At 49.6% G+C, this 18,126-nt stretch overlaps 1 protein-coding gene across 1 annotated transcript in view; it reads right to left on the bottom strand.

Moving 5' to 3' along the window:
- The window catches only part of pkp4 (plakophilin 4), a 117,465-nt gene that overhangs the window by 5,702 nt on the left and 93,637 nt on the right, over positions 1-18,126 (bottom strand). Inside the window, exons 12-17 of the mRNA XM_056288858.1 lie at positions 6,309-6,492; positions 4,617-4,734; positions 3,084-3,275; positions 2,681-2,854; positions 2,105-2,255; positions 15-207 (exon numbers count right to left, since the gene is read on the bottom strand). Of these exons, the coding sequence (XP_056144833.1) occupies positions 15-207; positions 2,105-2,255; positions 2,681-2,854; positions 3,084-3,275; positions 4,617-4,734; positions 6,309-6,492 (1,012 nt within the window). The remainder of the gene's footprint in view (positions 1-14; positions 208-2,104; positions 2,256-2,680; positions 2,855-3,083; positions 3,276-4,616; positions 4,735-6,308; positions 6,493-18,126) is intronic.

Genomic DNA, 18,126 nt, shown 5'->3' with positions numbered 1-18,126 from the left:
TGCGGTGACCCCACCTGTCCCCTCTGCCCTTGGTGATGTTGACCAGCTTCTCGATGCCACCTGTGTCGGCCAGGGCCTTGGCATTCTCCATGTTCTTGCTGGTGACCTCATGCAGGGTGCAGCAGATGGCGGCTACCGTTTCATCCGACAGCAGGGTGGTGTTTCCCCCAGGGAGACGGTTGACCAGGTCCCTCATCGCGTACTTCCCTGGAGGGACGGGCCAAAGGAGGGTTGGCAAGGAGGGAGGGTGGAGACAGGGATGAAAGGGATGAGACAGACAGTGATATACAGCAAATCAGCAGAGGTTAATAAACTCAGACACTGCTTAATAATCCAGGCTCCAGCTAGAGGCTCACACAGAAGGTTACAGTGTGAGGCTGGACACCTCACTGCATTAGGTATGCACAGACAGACGCTCGGTGCATTTTTCACATGTTACATAATGCAGCAGTGACTGTCTGCCAGGGTGACCTGTAGTAGTTTCTATATAATGAACCACATCTACCCAGCTTGGGGCAGCAGTGAGGTAGGTGTCTCTCTACATGACATTGTGCTATTGTTCCAAGGGAACCGATGGATCCTGGTGTGAAGCAAACTTTGTTCCTCAATTCCTCCTTCAACAGAGCTGTGCTTCTGAAAGGCCCCAGCGCACACACAAAGCAGTACACAACCCCTCTCCTCTATCTTTGCCGGCAGACACCAGCCCCGGAACCTAACACTCCTCATTAAGTCCACACCGTGCACATAAAAAGCCGTTTTCTCCTGAAACAAGCTGGTTACATCACCAACAAGAAGGTTAAAGTGTGCACTGGTCCCCTGTTTCTACACGCAATTACAAACATAAGGATTCTAACCTGCCATTTTTACACTGCTGTTTTTCACGAAAGGCACATGCTACACAGTGTTGTGCAGGGTTGCACTTTCTGAATGGTGCTGAATGTTGAATTTTCATATGCAAGAACGAATTGTACAATCCGACTCCACACATCTTGCTCTGTGCCTTCATATGATACATGAATGAGCTCCCGCTGTCCTTGCTTACCTGTCTCGTGTACAAGCATGGACCACTGAAAGTCATCTGTTTTTCTCAAAAATCCTATGCACCCATTCTCACACTGTGCCACTAAAGCTACTTCATTTTGGTGTAAGTTTATGTACATTACTGTTTCGCCTGGCTGACATCTCACAACAGGTCAACACATTTAACACCAGAACGACCATGGCCGTCATTTTGACCGTTTCGGATTTTTCAAGTTTAATAACTGAAAAAAAAAAGAAAAAGAAAAAGATACAGACCTGCCGCTCCCTGAGTGCTCCTAAAACTGCATATGTCTGCATTAAAATGAGTTCTAGATCAACTGCACAAAAAAAGTTATGATAAGATCTACCTAAAACGACCATGAACCATCAAAAAGACCACTCACAATGTGCGCGTCACCGTGTGCGTCATGTCAGTATTTATGACGTGTCTTGTCGCATCATTTCCTGTGTGAAGTTCGCTGCTCTGTCCTAGAAACACTCTAGCGCCCTCCAGTGCAAAGAAATAGTCTAAACCTGATGTGTGATGATGTCCAACATGTCTGGTTACAGACGCCGCTACAGACACACCATGACTACCACCGAGGCCCTGCAATATTTACAGACGTGGACAGCGGCCAGTTTAAATTGTTTAAAAATAGTATTAAAGTTGTTACAATGTTAATTTTGGTGTCAGTAGTTTCATAACAGACACACTAACATATGTACTGCATTAATATCTCAGCTGGTATTTATCTTGACACAGTACAGAGTTTAAACACCGGCGTCATTCTGACCGCCCATGGTGGTTGTAGGTAGGAGTGAAATCCCGGTCGTTCGAATGCTAAACTGAACAAATGCCAAATCGGCAAAACATGTGTCCCAGTCCTCTAGTGAGAAGGAAGTCCAGCTGTGTGTGGGATCCACAGTACTGATACCACTGTGCACCAGCAACGTGCTACGGATGTGCACGTGGAGGTTTCTATGTTTCTGGACAGCGGAAGTGAACCAGAATCTACAGGGTTAACTCCTGGGTAGGACAAGACTCGGCTTTGGGTCGGTGTGGTGCGGTGCGGATTTTCCGAACCTATGAGCTCCTTGTTGCGGACATCCAGCGCCATGTTCCTCAGAGCTGTGGCGACAGAGCACACCACACGGTCATTGTCCATCCGCAACAGTTCCACAAGGATAGGCAGTCCCTTCTCTTTACGCACCGCTGCGCGGATGTATGCTGCAAACTGCACACAGCCACACACAAATACGAACAACGAAACACGTGCACACCCACATAGGTACAAATGTACACATGCACACACAAACACATACAAAAAAGCACAGAAGAGAAAAGGCATTAAAACTTCAGGCGGGGTCTGGATACCATACGGGATGCAGTTTATAGAAAATGGATGGACTGGAGGTGTGCACGCCAGTGGGTGTGATACTGAGAATAAAATCTATATTAGCTCCACCAACATGGAGGAGGTGAGCTGTTAAATCCATTTTAACTAGCTGAATAGTTGTTCCGTCTCCTAGGATACCACAATTAAACAGTGCTATCAAAATGGCAGCACGGAGAGCTTTTTTTGTTTATGTGTGTGTGTGTGTGTGTGTTTGACACATGTAAATAAGTATGTATGCATACACAATATGGAGACTTCTGTACCTTCCAGTTGCCAGCAGACAGATTCTGCAGTGATCCAGCTGCGCCCTCCAGAGTGGCGGGGTTGGAGCTCTCAGCCAGCAGAGTCAAGTAGGGCTTGACCACAGCTGGGTGCCACAGCATCTCCGCCCCCTTCGGAGACTTAGAAAAGCCAGGGATGGGTCCTACACCATCCCACTGGACATACAAACACCGTGTTTATTTACACTGTCCCGGATCCCAAGGGAGGGTGGGCAAACGGAGCTTTTTTTGAACAGTTTCAGTACCATGCATACACATGTGCACCCCCACCCCACGTGTCATTAAAGTCATTAAGTCATCTGCAAAGGCTGAGCATGACAGCCAGTGTCAGTAAAAATGCACCGGTAAAATACGGATACTAGTTCCCCTGATAGTCCCCACTCACCGTGTCTTCCTGACAGCTCTTTTTCTTCTTCTTCTTCTTCCTTCCCCAACAGCTGGAGTCGATCTCCTTACTGGGCGACTCGCTTCCCAGCAAGCCATCCAGCTCCTGTCCCCCCATCAATCGAGATGGGGGCATTTCCAGCTCCAGGCGATACGACAAGTTCCTCAGAGTGCAAATGCAGTTCTCCACAATCTGACATGGAGACACGGGGATGCAGGAAAGAGGAGGGGAAGGGTGAGGGAGAAAGGTACAGGGAATGGGGAGATAAGGGGGGGGGTAGATAGTGGAGGCTTTCTCAATCAGCATCTCAGAGGGGCTTGTTACAACCAGTGCGATCCACAACACTACAGAGGAGTCCAGAAAACGTGGGGTGTGCACGCCTCGAGTTTTTGCTGCGCCATAAATCAATTAGGTGCAGAACCCAAAGGGTTTCAAGTCTGAAAGGAGATCTGGACCCTGACAAATGGATTTAATTCCACGCTGGTTGAGTTCTGCAAGGAGGCATGCCTCACAAGACATCAATGAAAATATAGGCGTGCATCAAAATTATGGAGGCCAATCCCTGAGGGGACACTTTCTCTATATTGCAGAGGAGCCATTTCACATTTCCTCCGTCATTTCACAGTACGCGGGTGCATGGCTGGGAGAGTTTGATTCCACTCGCAGGCTCTGCGACACGCCGTCAAAGTCAACAAAGCTACCGGAGCATCGATGTTCACCACTTTGCTTCTGTGAGTTGTGGTGTGGGTGACACAGGAAGCAAAGAAGTTGATGTTGGTCACTGGGGGAGCAATATGGAACGATTCAAACTGGCAGAACATGTTCTCCCCAACCCTTTCATCACGTGGCAAAAAACACCCCCCTCTTTTTTCTCCCCAGCTGTATCCGGCCAATTACCCCTCTCTTCTGAGCCGTCCCGGTCACTGCTCCACTCCCTCTATATATACTATATAACATATATACCATAGATACATACCAAATATTTATGGTATATAGATATATATATACCCCATAGAGATCCCCTCCCCTTTTCTCCCCAGCTGTATCCGGCCAATTACCCCTCTCTTCTGAGCCCTCCCGGTCGCTGCTCCACCCCCCCCCCCTTGCTGATCTGGGGAGGGGTGCAGACTACCACATGCCTCCTCCGAGACATATGGAGTCACCAGCCGCTTCTTTTCACCTGACAGTGAGGAGTTTCACCAGGGGGACGTAGCACGTGGGAGGATCACGCTATTCCCCCCAGTCCCCCCTCCCCCCTGAACAGGCACCCCAACCAACCAGAGGAGACACTAGTGGAGCGACCAGAACACATACTCACATCCAGCTTCCCACCAGCAGACACGGCCAATTGTGTCTGTAGGGACGCCTGACCAAGCCGGAGGCAACACGGGGATTCGAACCAGCGATCACCATGTTGGTAGGCAACAGAATAGACTGCTATGCTACTCAGACACCCGCAAAACATTTTCCTCCTGGCTTTGTGTGTGTGTGTGTGTGTTGGGGGGGGGGTTATGTGTTTGTAAGAGTCCATACCTTACTGTCAAAGTCTGAGGTGTTGACACAGGCTTTGATGACGTACAGTAGTGAGTCCACCAGGCCTTCACAAGTGCGCATCTGTTTTCTGGCCTCCTCGCCAGCAGAACTTAGGTTTCTTTCAAATGCACATACACACACACACACGCACACACACGCACACACGCACACACACACACAGTTTAAGGTGCTTGGCCACAAGCACAAACTACTGCTACTTTCGGCTGCTCCCATTAGGGCTCGCCACAGCGGATCATCCATTTCCATCTCAGCAGTGGCGGCTGGTGCTAAAAAATTTGGGGGGGGGGGCAGTTTACCTTGGTGCAGCACACCTGACAGCTGCTTTACTGCCCACACAGTCACAGTTATTCAGAAGGACAATGTGGCCTATAGATTTTATCAGGGTTGGTAGACGGTGGATGATTGACAGTTGAGACGAGGCGTGGTGGTGGGTTTGAACATGATTGACAGCCATGAGAATTGTCCAATCACATTAGATCCAAAACCATTAAAACAATACCAATTCACTGCCAATAAAAGTGGGAGTGTCTGGAAAATCTGAAGAAACCAATCAGACAGCAGCCTCAGGTCTCCTGCTCGCCACAATTTTGAGGGCTTACATAAGGTATGGTTTGGCCGGCGCACCTCACCCAGGAAGTATATGTATTCAGACAGGAAGTACATGTATTCAGACAGGAAGTATATGTATTCAGACAGGAACCAACCAAATACCGTTGGAACCAATATTTAATGCTGCTGACAGGCGCTCACAGACTGACAACACTTTTATTTCATCATTATTTGCATCATACAACTAAATTATATTGAATATGTTTAAGCAGATTTTCATCTTTTGATGTTTGAAGGGGCGGCGCCCCAGCGCCCTCTACTGGCCAGCCACCACTGCACGTCAGTACTTTTTTCTTTTTGGCCATAAGCACAAAAATGACTATGAAATGTTTATGAAAAAATACCCTCAGTAACAAACAACAACAAAGTACAGTTTGTGTGTGTGTGTGTGTGTGTGTGTGTGTGTGCGCGCGTGCGTGCGTGCATTGCGGTAGTGTTATGCGAGCTTTAACAACCCCCTCACTTCATCCATAATGCATGAGGTGTGTGTGTGTGTGTGTGTGTGTGTGTGTGTGTGTGTGTGGTCTGACTGAAGTCATTATAAGCACTTTGCTGGGTAAATGAGGAACTAACCGAGCATGCTCACATTCATGTACACACAGGCACACCCACAAGCAGAAACACACAGCTCAATTGGGCTGTCGCCAATTAGAGGCTAAGCTCCACATGCAGCTCGGTATCTTCAAAGGAGCGGCAGACTGGACTGGAAGGACTGGGTCCTCGTTTACAGTGTTGGAAGGTCTGTGGGAAGACGAGGCTCTCAAGTAGGCACAAGTGCTCACCTTTTGACCAGAGCAAACTCAACAACCTTTCACACAAGTCTTAGGACACTATCAGCCTGGTGTCATTTAACGCAATCAAGTAGAAGCATATGTTGAACACAATGTTAACTACGCAAGACAAGCAAGTGGATTTCAGGATCAGCCTGGAATAAATTATTCTGGTTCTGCTCATTTCTGAGAGGATTTTTTTTTTTTTGCATTAGTGGGTTGGCACCAGATGCAATAGCTTTAATTGACCACAGAGAGGCGCTGGCGCCCAGCCGGAGCCTGTGGCAGTTACCTCAGGCAGCCGCTGGTGTTTCTCAGCACCAGGGAGGAGTGGAACTTGAGCTTGTGGTCGTCGTCGAAGGTGGAGTTGCTCCACCCGGAGTGAGGGATGATCACAGTGTTGGTCATGGTCGTTAAGGCGTCCCGGATGATTGTCATCTTGACAGCGTCGCATGACGACAGGTTCCACAGCACCCCTACGGAGACACAGGGACACATGAGAGACGGTGGCGTCAGCTGTCAGGTGCAGCTAGCAAAGCCAAACAGAGCTGCCAGAGACGGGGGCTTTTTGTCGCTGGGAAGAAACCGGAAGCAACATAATGCACGTCTTCACAAATGAAACCAGTCATCCAACATCCAGGCAACCAGACGGCCCCACCAAACAGAGCTGTGGTAGTACCCCCCCCCCCACCGGCACTGATTAGACACACGAAATGGGGCAAAAGGTAGAAAGTACCAACATGTTAGTGGTTCAAATGTTCAAAATGACATATAAATAACTGAACGTCTCCTGAAGTGAAGTCATTTCCCCCTTCATTTCAAATGCAGCTACAGTAACACTCTGTAAGAGGGGAGGGGGACCCCCCCTTTCCTCCCTATTTAGTATGTCTGATTCACTCTTTTCCCAAGGTCCTGCCACTGCACAAACCCCTACGGTGGTCAGGGAGGGTGATGACGTCCAAGTGCATCCTCTGACACACGTGGAGCCAGCCGTTCGAACACTCCTTCCCACCTTCCCGCTGCAGGTTCCTCCTGGGGAACGAACACGTTGGGAGGCCCACGCTATTTCCCTCAGATCTGCTCACGGCTATACAGGCGTCCCATCACCTCTAGGAGCAGCAAACTGCAGCGGCGGGACACACCACCCTATACTGGCTCTCAGTCTCCAGCCAAAAACACTGCCCAATGTGTTCCCTGCGATGCCTGGCCAAATTTGAGGAACCTTTGGGACTGCAGCCATGCACCTCTACGCAGAGCAGCAAGTGTATTAGTCCACTGTGCCGCCCAAACTCCCGGGCAGCCTTTGATGCTGCATGTGTGAAGGATTAGACAGCATGTAGCATGTTCTTCTAATGAGATGGGTCTTACTGCTAGGCTTACACCAGGGCCCTGGCAGCTTCCTGCAGGGCACCAGCAACCTTGGATGTTGTTAATACTCCAAAAGCTAGTATCTATAGCAGAATCAAGGTTATATCGCTGGCTAATACTGAAGACTGCAGGCGCAGCAAAATGACAAAACGACTGTGATCCTTCCTGAGGTGTGCGGGCTTCGAGGTTGTTCGTGTGTGTGTGTATTCATGAGGGTTACCGATGAGAGTGTCTTCATAAGGGGTAGTGTGCATTTGTGTGCACGTTGGTTTACCAACTTTTCACTTTAAAACATGTGCATATGTCCTCATCAGTAGTCTTTTGGGGACAATTTACAGTCAATTATGGCATTAATACTTCAGTAACTGACTTGCCAACTTTGACTTGTAAAGGTAGAAACTGCTGCATAATGTAACACCTGAACCAAGCTACTGCATTACAATGAGTACTCAGTGTGTGTGTGTGAGTGTGTGTGTGTGTGTGTGTGTGTGTGTGTGTGATTGAGAGAGATCAAAATTAATGGCATTTTCATTTCAGTCACAGTGTTTTCTTTCCTTTTTAGTCTCTGTCCCTTACTGTCTACTCAGAGCAGTAGAGAGGATAATCGCTGCTCTGGGGGACCACTCAGACGGAGCGCCTGCAAGACGCTGCACACAGACATATTTGTAGGTCAGGCAGCACCTCTTCCAGTCATTTTAATTGCCATTCTTATGCTCACTTTATCAAGTGGCTTTAAAACCTTTTAGAAAGGAACAAAAACTAAAACGAGGGCAGAGGGGTGTTTGATTCTTCACCTTTATTTCAGTGAAAATAGCAGCACTAACTCCACAGCTGTGACTCGGCTGTTTGCATGCAGCGCGCCTCTTATCTCAGCCTACCAATGGTATGTGCGTGCATGTGTGTGTGTGTGCGTGTGTGTGTGTGTGTGTGTGTGTGTGTGTGTGTGTGTGTGTGTGTGTGTGCAGCTGCATGCGGAGCCACTAGCATCAGCTAGGTGAAGATTTCATCTCTCCTTTCATACTGTGCAGATCCACTTCAGTCAGACGTTCCTCAGTGACTGAGTGCTGCTTGCGGCTCCAGCCACTTGCACCCCTGTGGTGAACCATGTGCATGGCGCTCTTTGGGGGTACGGCCCAGAAACAGAGCTGTTCATCTGGTTATACGACACAAAGCTGGCACACAAGGCTCACACCACCTGACCCAGCTATCTGGTAGTTATTAAGACTACGAACTACCCCGCTCCTTTATAAACTCAGTTTGGAGAAACGGCCTGTCCTCGGCAGGCGTTCAGACCGGCGCACTGGAAGCTACCGCGCGCCTGAACAATTGGCGGGCAAACCCGCCGAAGTGTGACTGACAACGGTGCCCACGGTGCAACGCCAGCAGTACCCATGACTCACCGTTGTCAGTCAGGAGTGGACCTGTGCGTGCGCGTCAGCGTGTGCGGGTGTGTGTTTGTTTGTGCGAGCACAGTTCTAAGCCCTGATCTCCGCTCGGCCCATATGCTGCTGCCTGGCGCTGTGACCCGGCTTAGGAACACCGGCCCAGAAGATAAACACTGCACTGACACCAGGGCCAAAAGCCTGCCCAGACCGGACTGTGAGAGGAGGGTGAGAAGGGGGTATGGTGAGGGGGGCGAGTTAGAGAGAAAGTCTTAAGAGAAAGATGGGATTGGCTGGAGTGCCTCAAATAACTGTAGAACCACTGAGCCGGCTAAAGAACTCCATTCCAGCTGTAATGAAAATTTCAGTTAAATTGTTATGTAGCCACTGTCTGCTGGAACGAACGTGGAAAAGCCTGGACGGCAATTACTTTCGGCTTGAGGCGGCTGATGCCAGCCTGCTTCTGGAGCTCTGACTGGCTTAAAGACGGGTGGGTGTGGCCAAGCAGTTGCACGGCTAGAGACCATGAGTCAGGGATGATGGACTCGGAAGGAATGCCAGCGGCTAGTGGCTATAGACATATGTCATCCACCCAGCACCCAGCCCTCAAGCACAACCCACTCCCCAATTAAAACCACTCTGCTCTGGGCTCGGTGGGAGTTTCTTATCTTTTCAGCTACTTCCTGATTCTCCCCCTTGGTATTTTCTATTCTCAGTCAAAAACTATCACAGGGATCAAGAACGAGACCGATATGCCTGACATTTTCACAGCAGTTTCCCCAGCACTTGCTCGGCCCCGATCGCTGTCAGCCGGATCAAACAGCTGTCAATAATGTTATGAACAGCAGAAAATACGATGACAGAAAACAGAATAACGTCAACGTTTTCAGAGTCAAAAAGCACACTTCCGAGTTGCTGGTTGTGTTCGGCACTGAAATGTATTTTCCGTGAGGGGCAGAGCTGTAAATCGTTTGGTTTTTTAGGAGCAGCTAAGTGGAAATGTGTGTCTATCAGTTCATTTTGACACCGACTGCGGAGAGGCTGGATGACAATCTGCACACCGTACGTATGGCCCAGAATGAAATGAGGCTTTGCAGAGGCTCATCTTGTTCCGAGACCAACTGGTTTAGGCCAAATTCAGAGAACCTTATCTCACAGCAAGCTACTGTTAAGACGAACAAAACAAGCACAGACCCCTGACGAGCTGTCAACATGGGCCGCCTCTGACTGCAGGAGGCCTTAAATGAGACCTGTGTTCCTAAACTTGGCTGTAATGATCCAAACATGCTGCTGAAGGTAAATCACCTCTGGCCTTGAGGGCAGCAAAGTAACACAGGGTACGAAATGGGACTGGGGCGTCCGGGTAGCATGGTGGTCTATTCCGTTGCTTACTAACATAGGGATCGCCGGTTCAAATCCCTGTGTTACCTCCGGCTTGGTCGGGCGTCCCTACAGACACAATTGGCCGTGTCTGCGGGTGGGAAGCCGGATGTGGGTATGTGTCCTGGTGGCTGCACTAGCGCCTCCTCTGGTCAGTCGGGGAGCCTGTTTGGGGGGGAGGGGGAACTGGGGGGAATAGCGTGATCCCCCATGTGCTACGTCCCCCTGGTGAAACTCCTCACTGTCAGGTGAAAAGAAGCGGCTGGTGACTCCTCATGTATGGGAGGAGGCATGTGCAATGGCGACACACCACCTGAAGCTCAATCTGGACAAGACAGAGCTGATGTTCCTCCCGGGGAAAGGCTGCCCGCATCGAGACCTGGCCATCACCATGACAACACCGTGGTGTCACCAACTCAGACTGTGAGGAATCTGGGTGTGATCCTGGACGACCAACTGTCGTTTGCTGAAAACGTTGCATCGGTTGCTCGCTCCTGCAGATTTCTCCTCTATAACATCAGGAGGACTCACCCATTCCTCACCGACGAGACGGCACAGGTGCTCATCCAGGCTCTGGTCATCTCCCGGCTGGACTACGGCAACTCCCTCCTTGCTGGGGCCCCGGCGTCGGCCATCAGACCTCTGGAGCTTGTTCAGAAAGCTGCAGCTCGTCTGGTGTTGAACCGCCCTAAGTTCTCCCACACAGCTCCCCTTCTCATGTTCCTACACTGGCTCCCAGGAGCTGCTCCCATCCAGTTTAAGACTCTGGTGCTGGCCTACAGGGCAGTGAAAAGAACAGCTCCTTCCTATCTCCAGGCCATGGTCAAGCCCTACACCCCCGCCCCACCACTTGGCTCTGCTGCCTCGGGTCGCCTGGTTGCCCCGTCGCTCAGAGGCCCCTGCTGCCGATCGACCCGGTCCCGGCTCGGTTCTGTCCTGGCCCACAGCGGTGGACTGAACTCCCCACTGATGTCAGGACAGCGGAGTCGCTGCCCATCTTTCACCGCAGGTTGAAAACTCACCTCTTCAAGAACTACCACCCTGTTACTTGTTCTTACCACTTATTGTATTCACTCATTTAAAAAAAACAACAAAATCTCTTTCTTGCACTTTTACTTTAGCACTGGTTTTGCTCTTAGATGCTTGTTTAGATGCACTTATGACCTCTGATGACTAGTAGTTCTCCTGACCTCCTACGTTACATGATGCACTTATTGTAAGTCGCTTTGGATAAAAGCATCGGCTAAATGACAGTGATGTAATGTAAATGTAATGTGGTAGTCTGCAGCCCTCCCCGGATCAGCAGAGGGGGTGGAGCAGCGACTGGGACGGCTCGGAAGAGTGGGGTAGTTGGCCGAGTACAATTGGGGGGAAAGGGGGGGGGTAAAAAAATAAAGGAGTGACTGGGCCTCCCTACTTGATACTGCATTGATAATTCAGTTCCAGTTGGATACATACTGCAGGTTCTCCAAATCTCACAATATCATTAATATTAATATTAATATTAATACTACAACCGCAGAAAGCCAAAGAAAATGCACAACAAAATACTTCTTAGCCTCATGTTTTACAAAGCTTAAAACGAGTCTTCTTCCCTGACTGAACGTTGAGACAACAGCTGAAATATCAAAACAGTCATGACAGCGTGGCAACGCTTCCAGCTCTTGTGTGTGTTGGTGTCTGTATTTGCATGGAGGTGTGTGTTCTTGTGTGTGTGTTGGTGTCTGTATTTGCATGGAGGTGTGTGTTCTTGTGTGTGTGTTGGTGTCTGTATTTGCATGGAGGTGTGTGTTCTTGTGTGTGTGTTGGTGTCTGTATTTGCATGGAGGTGTGTGTTCTTGTGTGTGTGTTGGTGTCTGTATTTGCATGGAGGTGTGTGTTCTTGTGTGTGTGTTGGTGTCTGTATTTGCATGGAGGTGTGTGTTCTTGTGTGTGTGTTGGTGTCTGCATTTGCATGGAGGTGTGTGTTCTTGTGTGTGTGTTGGTGTCTGTATTTGCATGGAGGTGTGTATGTGTGTGTTTTTAAGTCTGTGTAGTGTGTTTGTCTGTATTTGTTAATGGTGTGTATGCACAGGTTTTTTTATGTCTGTGAGCAAATGTGTGTGTGTGTGTGTGTGTGTGTGTGTTTGTGTTTGTGTAAACGGATCCCAGTCCTGTTTCCAGCTCTGTGCAGACCGGGTGTCGCTGGCACACCGTCTGAGGAGGTTTCTGGAAAGCCGTCTGACCCACACGGCCCTTGGACAACAGACCGATCACAACACAGCTGCTGGGGAGGGCGCTGCAGTGGGGGTCTTAGATTTCTTCATGTGTCACCGCATCACGACCCCCTGACCCGGGAGAGGAGAGACGCAGGCCGCTCCTGAAGCCCGACACCCAGACCTCTGAGTCGACTTAAGACAGAGCATCTACCCGCAGTTTCATCGTATTCAAGTATACCCTCCCCCTTTTTTCTCCCCAACTGTACTTGGCCAATTACCCCACTCTTCCCAAGCCGTCCCGGTCTCTGCTCCACCCCCTCTGCTGATCCGGGGAGGGCTGCAGACTACCACATGTCTCCTCTTATACATGTGGAGTCACCAACCACTTCTTTTGACCTGACGGTGAGGAGTTTCACCAGGGGGACGTAGCACGTGGGAGGATCACGCTATTCCCCCCAGTTCCCCCTCCCCCTGAACAGGTACCCCGACCAACCAGAGGAGGCGCTAGTGCAGCGACCAGGACACACACCCACATCCGACTTCCCACCCACAGACACGGCCACTTGTGTCTGTAGGGACGCCGGACCAAGCCGGAGGTAACACGGGGATTCGAACCGCCGATCCTTGTGTTGGTAGTATTCAACTATTTTGATGCAAATTTTGAAACTGTGACCAATAAAAGCTGGGCAGAAACCCGAACGTCCTTTAAAAAAGTCCATGTGAGGTGGAAAAGCTGTACATGCCAAGTGAGTAGTGAGATACAGGGTGACAGAAACGTTTCCCTCCAGTTTCTGCAGGGGGGAGGCAGCGCTGCTCAAGCCGTCTCCATTCTCACCCTACTGCTTCCAGCCCCGCAGTTTAATCTCTTAAAACCAGCTGAAGGAGATGCAAGCGACTCATGTTTCATTCTTTTCAGACTTTTCAAACATCGGCTTAACACCATTTGGCTGCAGACCGGGGTGCTGAAACGGAGGAGCGCTCCCAGCTCGTTTGTTTGAACACCGTCCGTCTTCCTGGATCTCCTCCGCAGCACCGCTGTGAAAAACCAGTTTGAACTAAAAAGGTGACAAACGGCCGCCCAGCATCTACCAAGGGGGGAAACCACGCCGGCAAGGTCCTGGGGAGGGGTTTCTCTCGGTTCTGATTAGCGGTCTGCTACGACACACCCGTGTCCTCCAGCTGAAGAGCGCGTTATGTGGACCGTTCTCATCAGCTGAGATTATCTGGAGGTGATGCAGCAGCACTGACCTTTCCTAATTGCGCTGCACCCCCGGGGTCTCTAATACCAATTAGCAACGGCAGAGACTGACTAGTGAGACCGGGCGAGACACACATTCAAGTGACCTTTCCAAACTTGACGGATAAGGGAGGATCGGCACGCCGACACTGAAATCTGTGCAGGTTTAACAAGTAAACCGTTGTGCCGGAGACGACGAGACATGAGGAGGACCCCCAAAGGATTACTCTGCTCTGTGTGTGATACCGAAAGAACCTTCATTGTTCACGCAGACAGCTGTTTTTTTCCCCAATATCACATAAAACCCTCAAGCAGCCAAGTGTGTATCTGCTGCAGGTGTCGGCAGATTACCAGGGTTTTTATTCCTCTCTGTTCACATCGAGGTGAAGCAAAGAGAAGCTCAGCTGAAAGGAGACTGAAGGCAACCTCCTCGCTGACGGTGTACAACCACTAGAGTTCAGACTGTTCTGCACACACACACACACACACACACACACACACACACACACACACCCACACACACACACACACACACACCCACACACCCCGGCAGCCCATGTTTTGGTCCTGCGGCTGTACTGTTTGCCTTCGGGGGAAGACCACCAGGCTGTAACCTGAGACCGTGTTTGAGCCCAGTGCCACACGGCTGACTCAGCGACCTGGGAGCCAAACATCTTGGCTCGCTGGTTTCCATGACGCTCCGCCCTGGTCCTGAACAACCCGCATGTCGGCCCTGTTTGTGGAACGCAGGGCCCACACACACACACACACACAAACACACGACCGAATGGTACACGGCGTGCCGGTAGAGAGCAAGAACAAGAGGGCCAGCTGCTCCACAGGCAGAGTCTGGACCCCTCCAAGGCCTTCAAACGGAGAAAACACAAAACAAAACCAAAAACCACGCGTCCACTGACGGATGGCTTTCACCTACTGGATGAGACGGGTACTGCTCAGGGAGCATGAGTCAGTGACAAATTTGATGACATATAAAGCAGGCTCGACGGGTCCCCCCGGCAAACATCGATTGTAAATACAATCGCTTTACATTTGCTCTGCACCACACAGAGAATGAATAGCACGCCGGACGCTTTGTGGTTAAGCCGGAGACGCGCTCTTTTAAGTGCACATCCAATCCCCAGGACCACTAGCGTTTCGAGCGAGGCGATATACGATATGGCTAACCGCAACGGCCCCTGGGGACCGCCGCAGGCACCGGCATCGGACAGCGGATCAGAATTCATGAACAAGCTGCCTGGCTCATTGACTCTGTCTGCCCGAGCCTGGAAACACCAGCACTTCTATCTACTCCTGTATTCTCACAATGTGTGTGTGGTGTGTGTCTGTGTGAGAGTCTATAAACGGCCAAACTAAAGCACTTGGGGCCTTGATTCTTTTTGGAGGTTATTGGGGATGATCAGGGGCACCTATAAAAAATAGCCGAACATTAATTAAAATTATGCATAACTATACAAAATATGCATTTTTCTAAAAATGGCTAAAAACCCCTTTTCTCGACATTTCAGGTGATTCTGAGCATCTTTGATTTTTTTCACCTATAGAAAAAAAAAATTCTGGGACTTAGAAATGTTTCGGCATTATGCAAAATAAATGCATTTTTGCAAAAATGCACTTATGATCCTCATTTTTTTTGGAGGTGGTAGGTATTGTTCCAGAGAGGACCAGAAAAATAGCAGAACATTAAAATAATTATAATAATTATACATAATTATGCAAAATATGCATTTTCTAAAAATGGCCAAAAACCACTTTTCTCGGCATTTCAGATGATTCTGAGCATTTGGGGGGAGGGAGTTGGAGTGGGGGGGGGTTTAGGGGCAGGGGGAAGGGGGTTAGCTGGCAGGATGAAGAGGAGGGAGATTTAGACGGGTGGAGAACCAAACCGCTACATTGTAGCGGGGTTCTTCTAGTAAGGTTAATAATCCACCACCTCCTGTGCCAGGTTGTGGAATGTTCCTGTCCTGTTTAAAAAAGAAAGAAAGAAAGAAACGGGTGGAGGTCCTGAGGATCTGATGTGGGCACAGGCCTCTGAATAATACAACAGCGAGATGGTGTTGGATCGTTAAGAACAGGATTTTGCTTCCTTCCTGGGCCAGATGGACGAGGATGATAGAACAGGCAACAAGGCACGGACAGTTCCCATGGGACACGGGGGTGGGGGGGGTGGCAATCTGAATGCAATGTATACACATTCAGAGATTAGGGAACAATACAAAAACAACTAGAAGAGTGCAGATCCCCGCCAGGCGACTCTCCCCTTCTCCGGCGCTCGGACTTGGCGAGAAACCACCGCTTTTTTCGCCTACTGGGAGAAGGGAAAATACAGAGCCGTTGTCTGAGTATCTGCCCTTCTCCAACGCTCGGAATTAGTATCTGTTCTTCTCCGGCGCTCGGAATTAGTATCTGTTCTTCTCCGGCGCTCGGAATAAGGCGAAAAACCAGCTGAGGACTTAGCACTCAACTGTGATATGGAACAGATTTTTCAAAGGTTTTGAGTTCCCGCAGCCATAAGAGGTCCTTGATCATACAGCTATACCTGTGCACAAAAATTATTAGGCGGGCATCCGGGTGGTGTGGCGGTCTATTCCGTTGCCTACCAACACGGGGATCGCTAGTTCGAATCCTCATGTTACCTTTGGCTTGGTCGGGCGTCCCTACAGACACAATTGGCCGTGTCTGTGGGTGGGAAGCCGGATGTGGGTATGTGTCCTGGTCGCTGCACTAGCGCCTCCTCTGGTCGGTCGGGGCGCCTGTTTGGGGGAGGGGGAACTGGGGGGAACAGCGCGATCCTCCTACATGTTACGCCCCCCTGGTGAAACTCCTCACTGTCAGGTGAAAAGAAGCGGCTGGTGACTCTACATGTATGGGAGGAGGCATGTGGTAGTCTGCAGCCCTCCCTGGATCAGCAGAGGGGGTGGGGCAGAGACCGGGACGGCTCGGAAGAGTGGGGTAGTTGGCCGGACACAATTGGGGAGAAGAAAAATCCAAAAACAAAAAAACATCATGAGGCTGACAGGCCCAGTAGCATGGGAGATCCGTAGTGGACAGATACACGCACACGGACAGTAAAATCAGGGTTTCACCTGCCGTTATGAGACTTCTGCACAGCACCTAAGTCCACTGAATGGGTAATAAGGGAAAAAAGCTGTTAATATGCAGCGCTCAAGCTAAAAAAATCTACCTAAAAAAACATTTTGCCTGTCAGTCTTAGGATGTGCGGCCTCCTCGGTGGACCCTCGCATGAATGTGACCACGTCTGATATGAACATGCACTTTTCAAAAAGAAAAGGTTTGCTATGCAGCCGTTTTGGTCGAACCCTAAGCCTGTCTTTACTTTCATAATGTGATAAAGCTTAGTAAACTGTTCATGCTCACGCATGCGCAACTCACATCTACAGTTGACTCAGATCAGTCAGCGACAAGAACAAGAATTTTTTTTATTATTAGTTATTGTTTTTTATTTGAAATCTTATTTATGATAAGCATACTTAATAGAAGCTAGGTTAAGAGGAGAGGTGATGATCAGCGAGCAGCAGTATGGTTTCATGCCATGAAAGAGCACCACAGATGTGATGTTTGCTTTGAGAATGTTGATGGAGAAGTATAGAGAAGGTCAGAAGGAGATACATTGTGTCTTTGTGGATTTAGAGAAAGCATATGACAGAGTGCCAAGAGAGGAGGTGTGGTATTGTATGAGGAAGTCAGGAGTTGAAGAGAAGTATGTAGGAGTGGTGCAGGATATGTATGAGGGAAGTGTGACAGTGGTGAGGTGTGTGGTTGGAATGACAGATGGGTGCAAGGTGGAGGTGGGATTACATCAAGGATCGGCAATGAGCCCTTTCTTGTTTGCAATGGTGATGGACAGGTTGACGGACAAGATCAGGCAGGAGTCTCCATGGACGATGATGTTTGCGGATGACATTGTGATCTGTAGTGAGAGTAGGGTGCAGGTTGAGGAGAGCCTGGAGAGGTGGAGGTATGCACTAGAGAGAAGAGGAATGAAAGTCAGTAGGAGCAAGACGGAATACATATGTGTGAATGAGAAGGAGGACAGTGGAATGGTGAGGATGCAAGGAGTGGAGGTACGAAGGCATATGAGTTTAAATACTTGGGGTCAACTGTCCAAAGTAACGGGGAGTAACGGGGAGTGCAGTAGAGAGGTGATTTGTGACAGAAGGGTACCAGCAAGAGTTAAAGGGAAGGTTTACAAGATGGTTGTGAGATCAGCTATGTTACATGGTTTGGAGACAGTGGCACTGACGAAAAGACAGGAGGTGCAGCTGGAGGTGGCAGAGATGAAGATGATAAGATTTTCATTGGGAGTGATGAAGAAGAACAGGATTAGGAATGATTATATTAGAGGGACAGCTAAAGTTGGATGGTTTGGAGACAAAGCAAGAGAGACAAGATTGAGATGGTTTGGACATGTGTGGAGGAGAGATGCTGGGTATACTGGGAGAAGGATGCTGAATATGGAGCTGCCAGGGAAGAGGAGAAGAGGAAGGCCAAAGAGGAGGTTTATGG

Source organism: Lampris incognitus, chromosome 11, assembly GCF_029633865.1.
Source record: "Lampris incognitus isolate fLamInc1 chromosome 11, fLamInc1.hap2, whole genome shotgun sequence".
NCBI classification, from domain to species: domain Eukaryota; kingdom Metazoa; phylum Chordata; class Actinopteri; order Lampriformes; family Lampridae; genus Lampris; species Lampris incognitus.
This window is presented reverse-complemented; position numbering and strand designations above follow the sequence as displayed.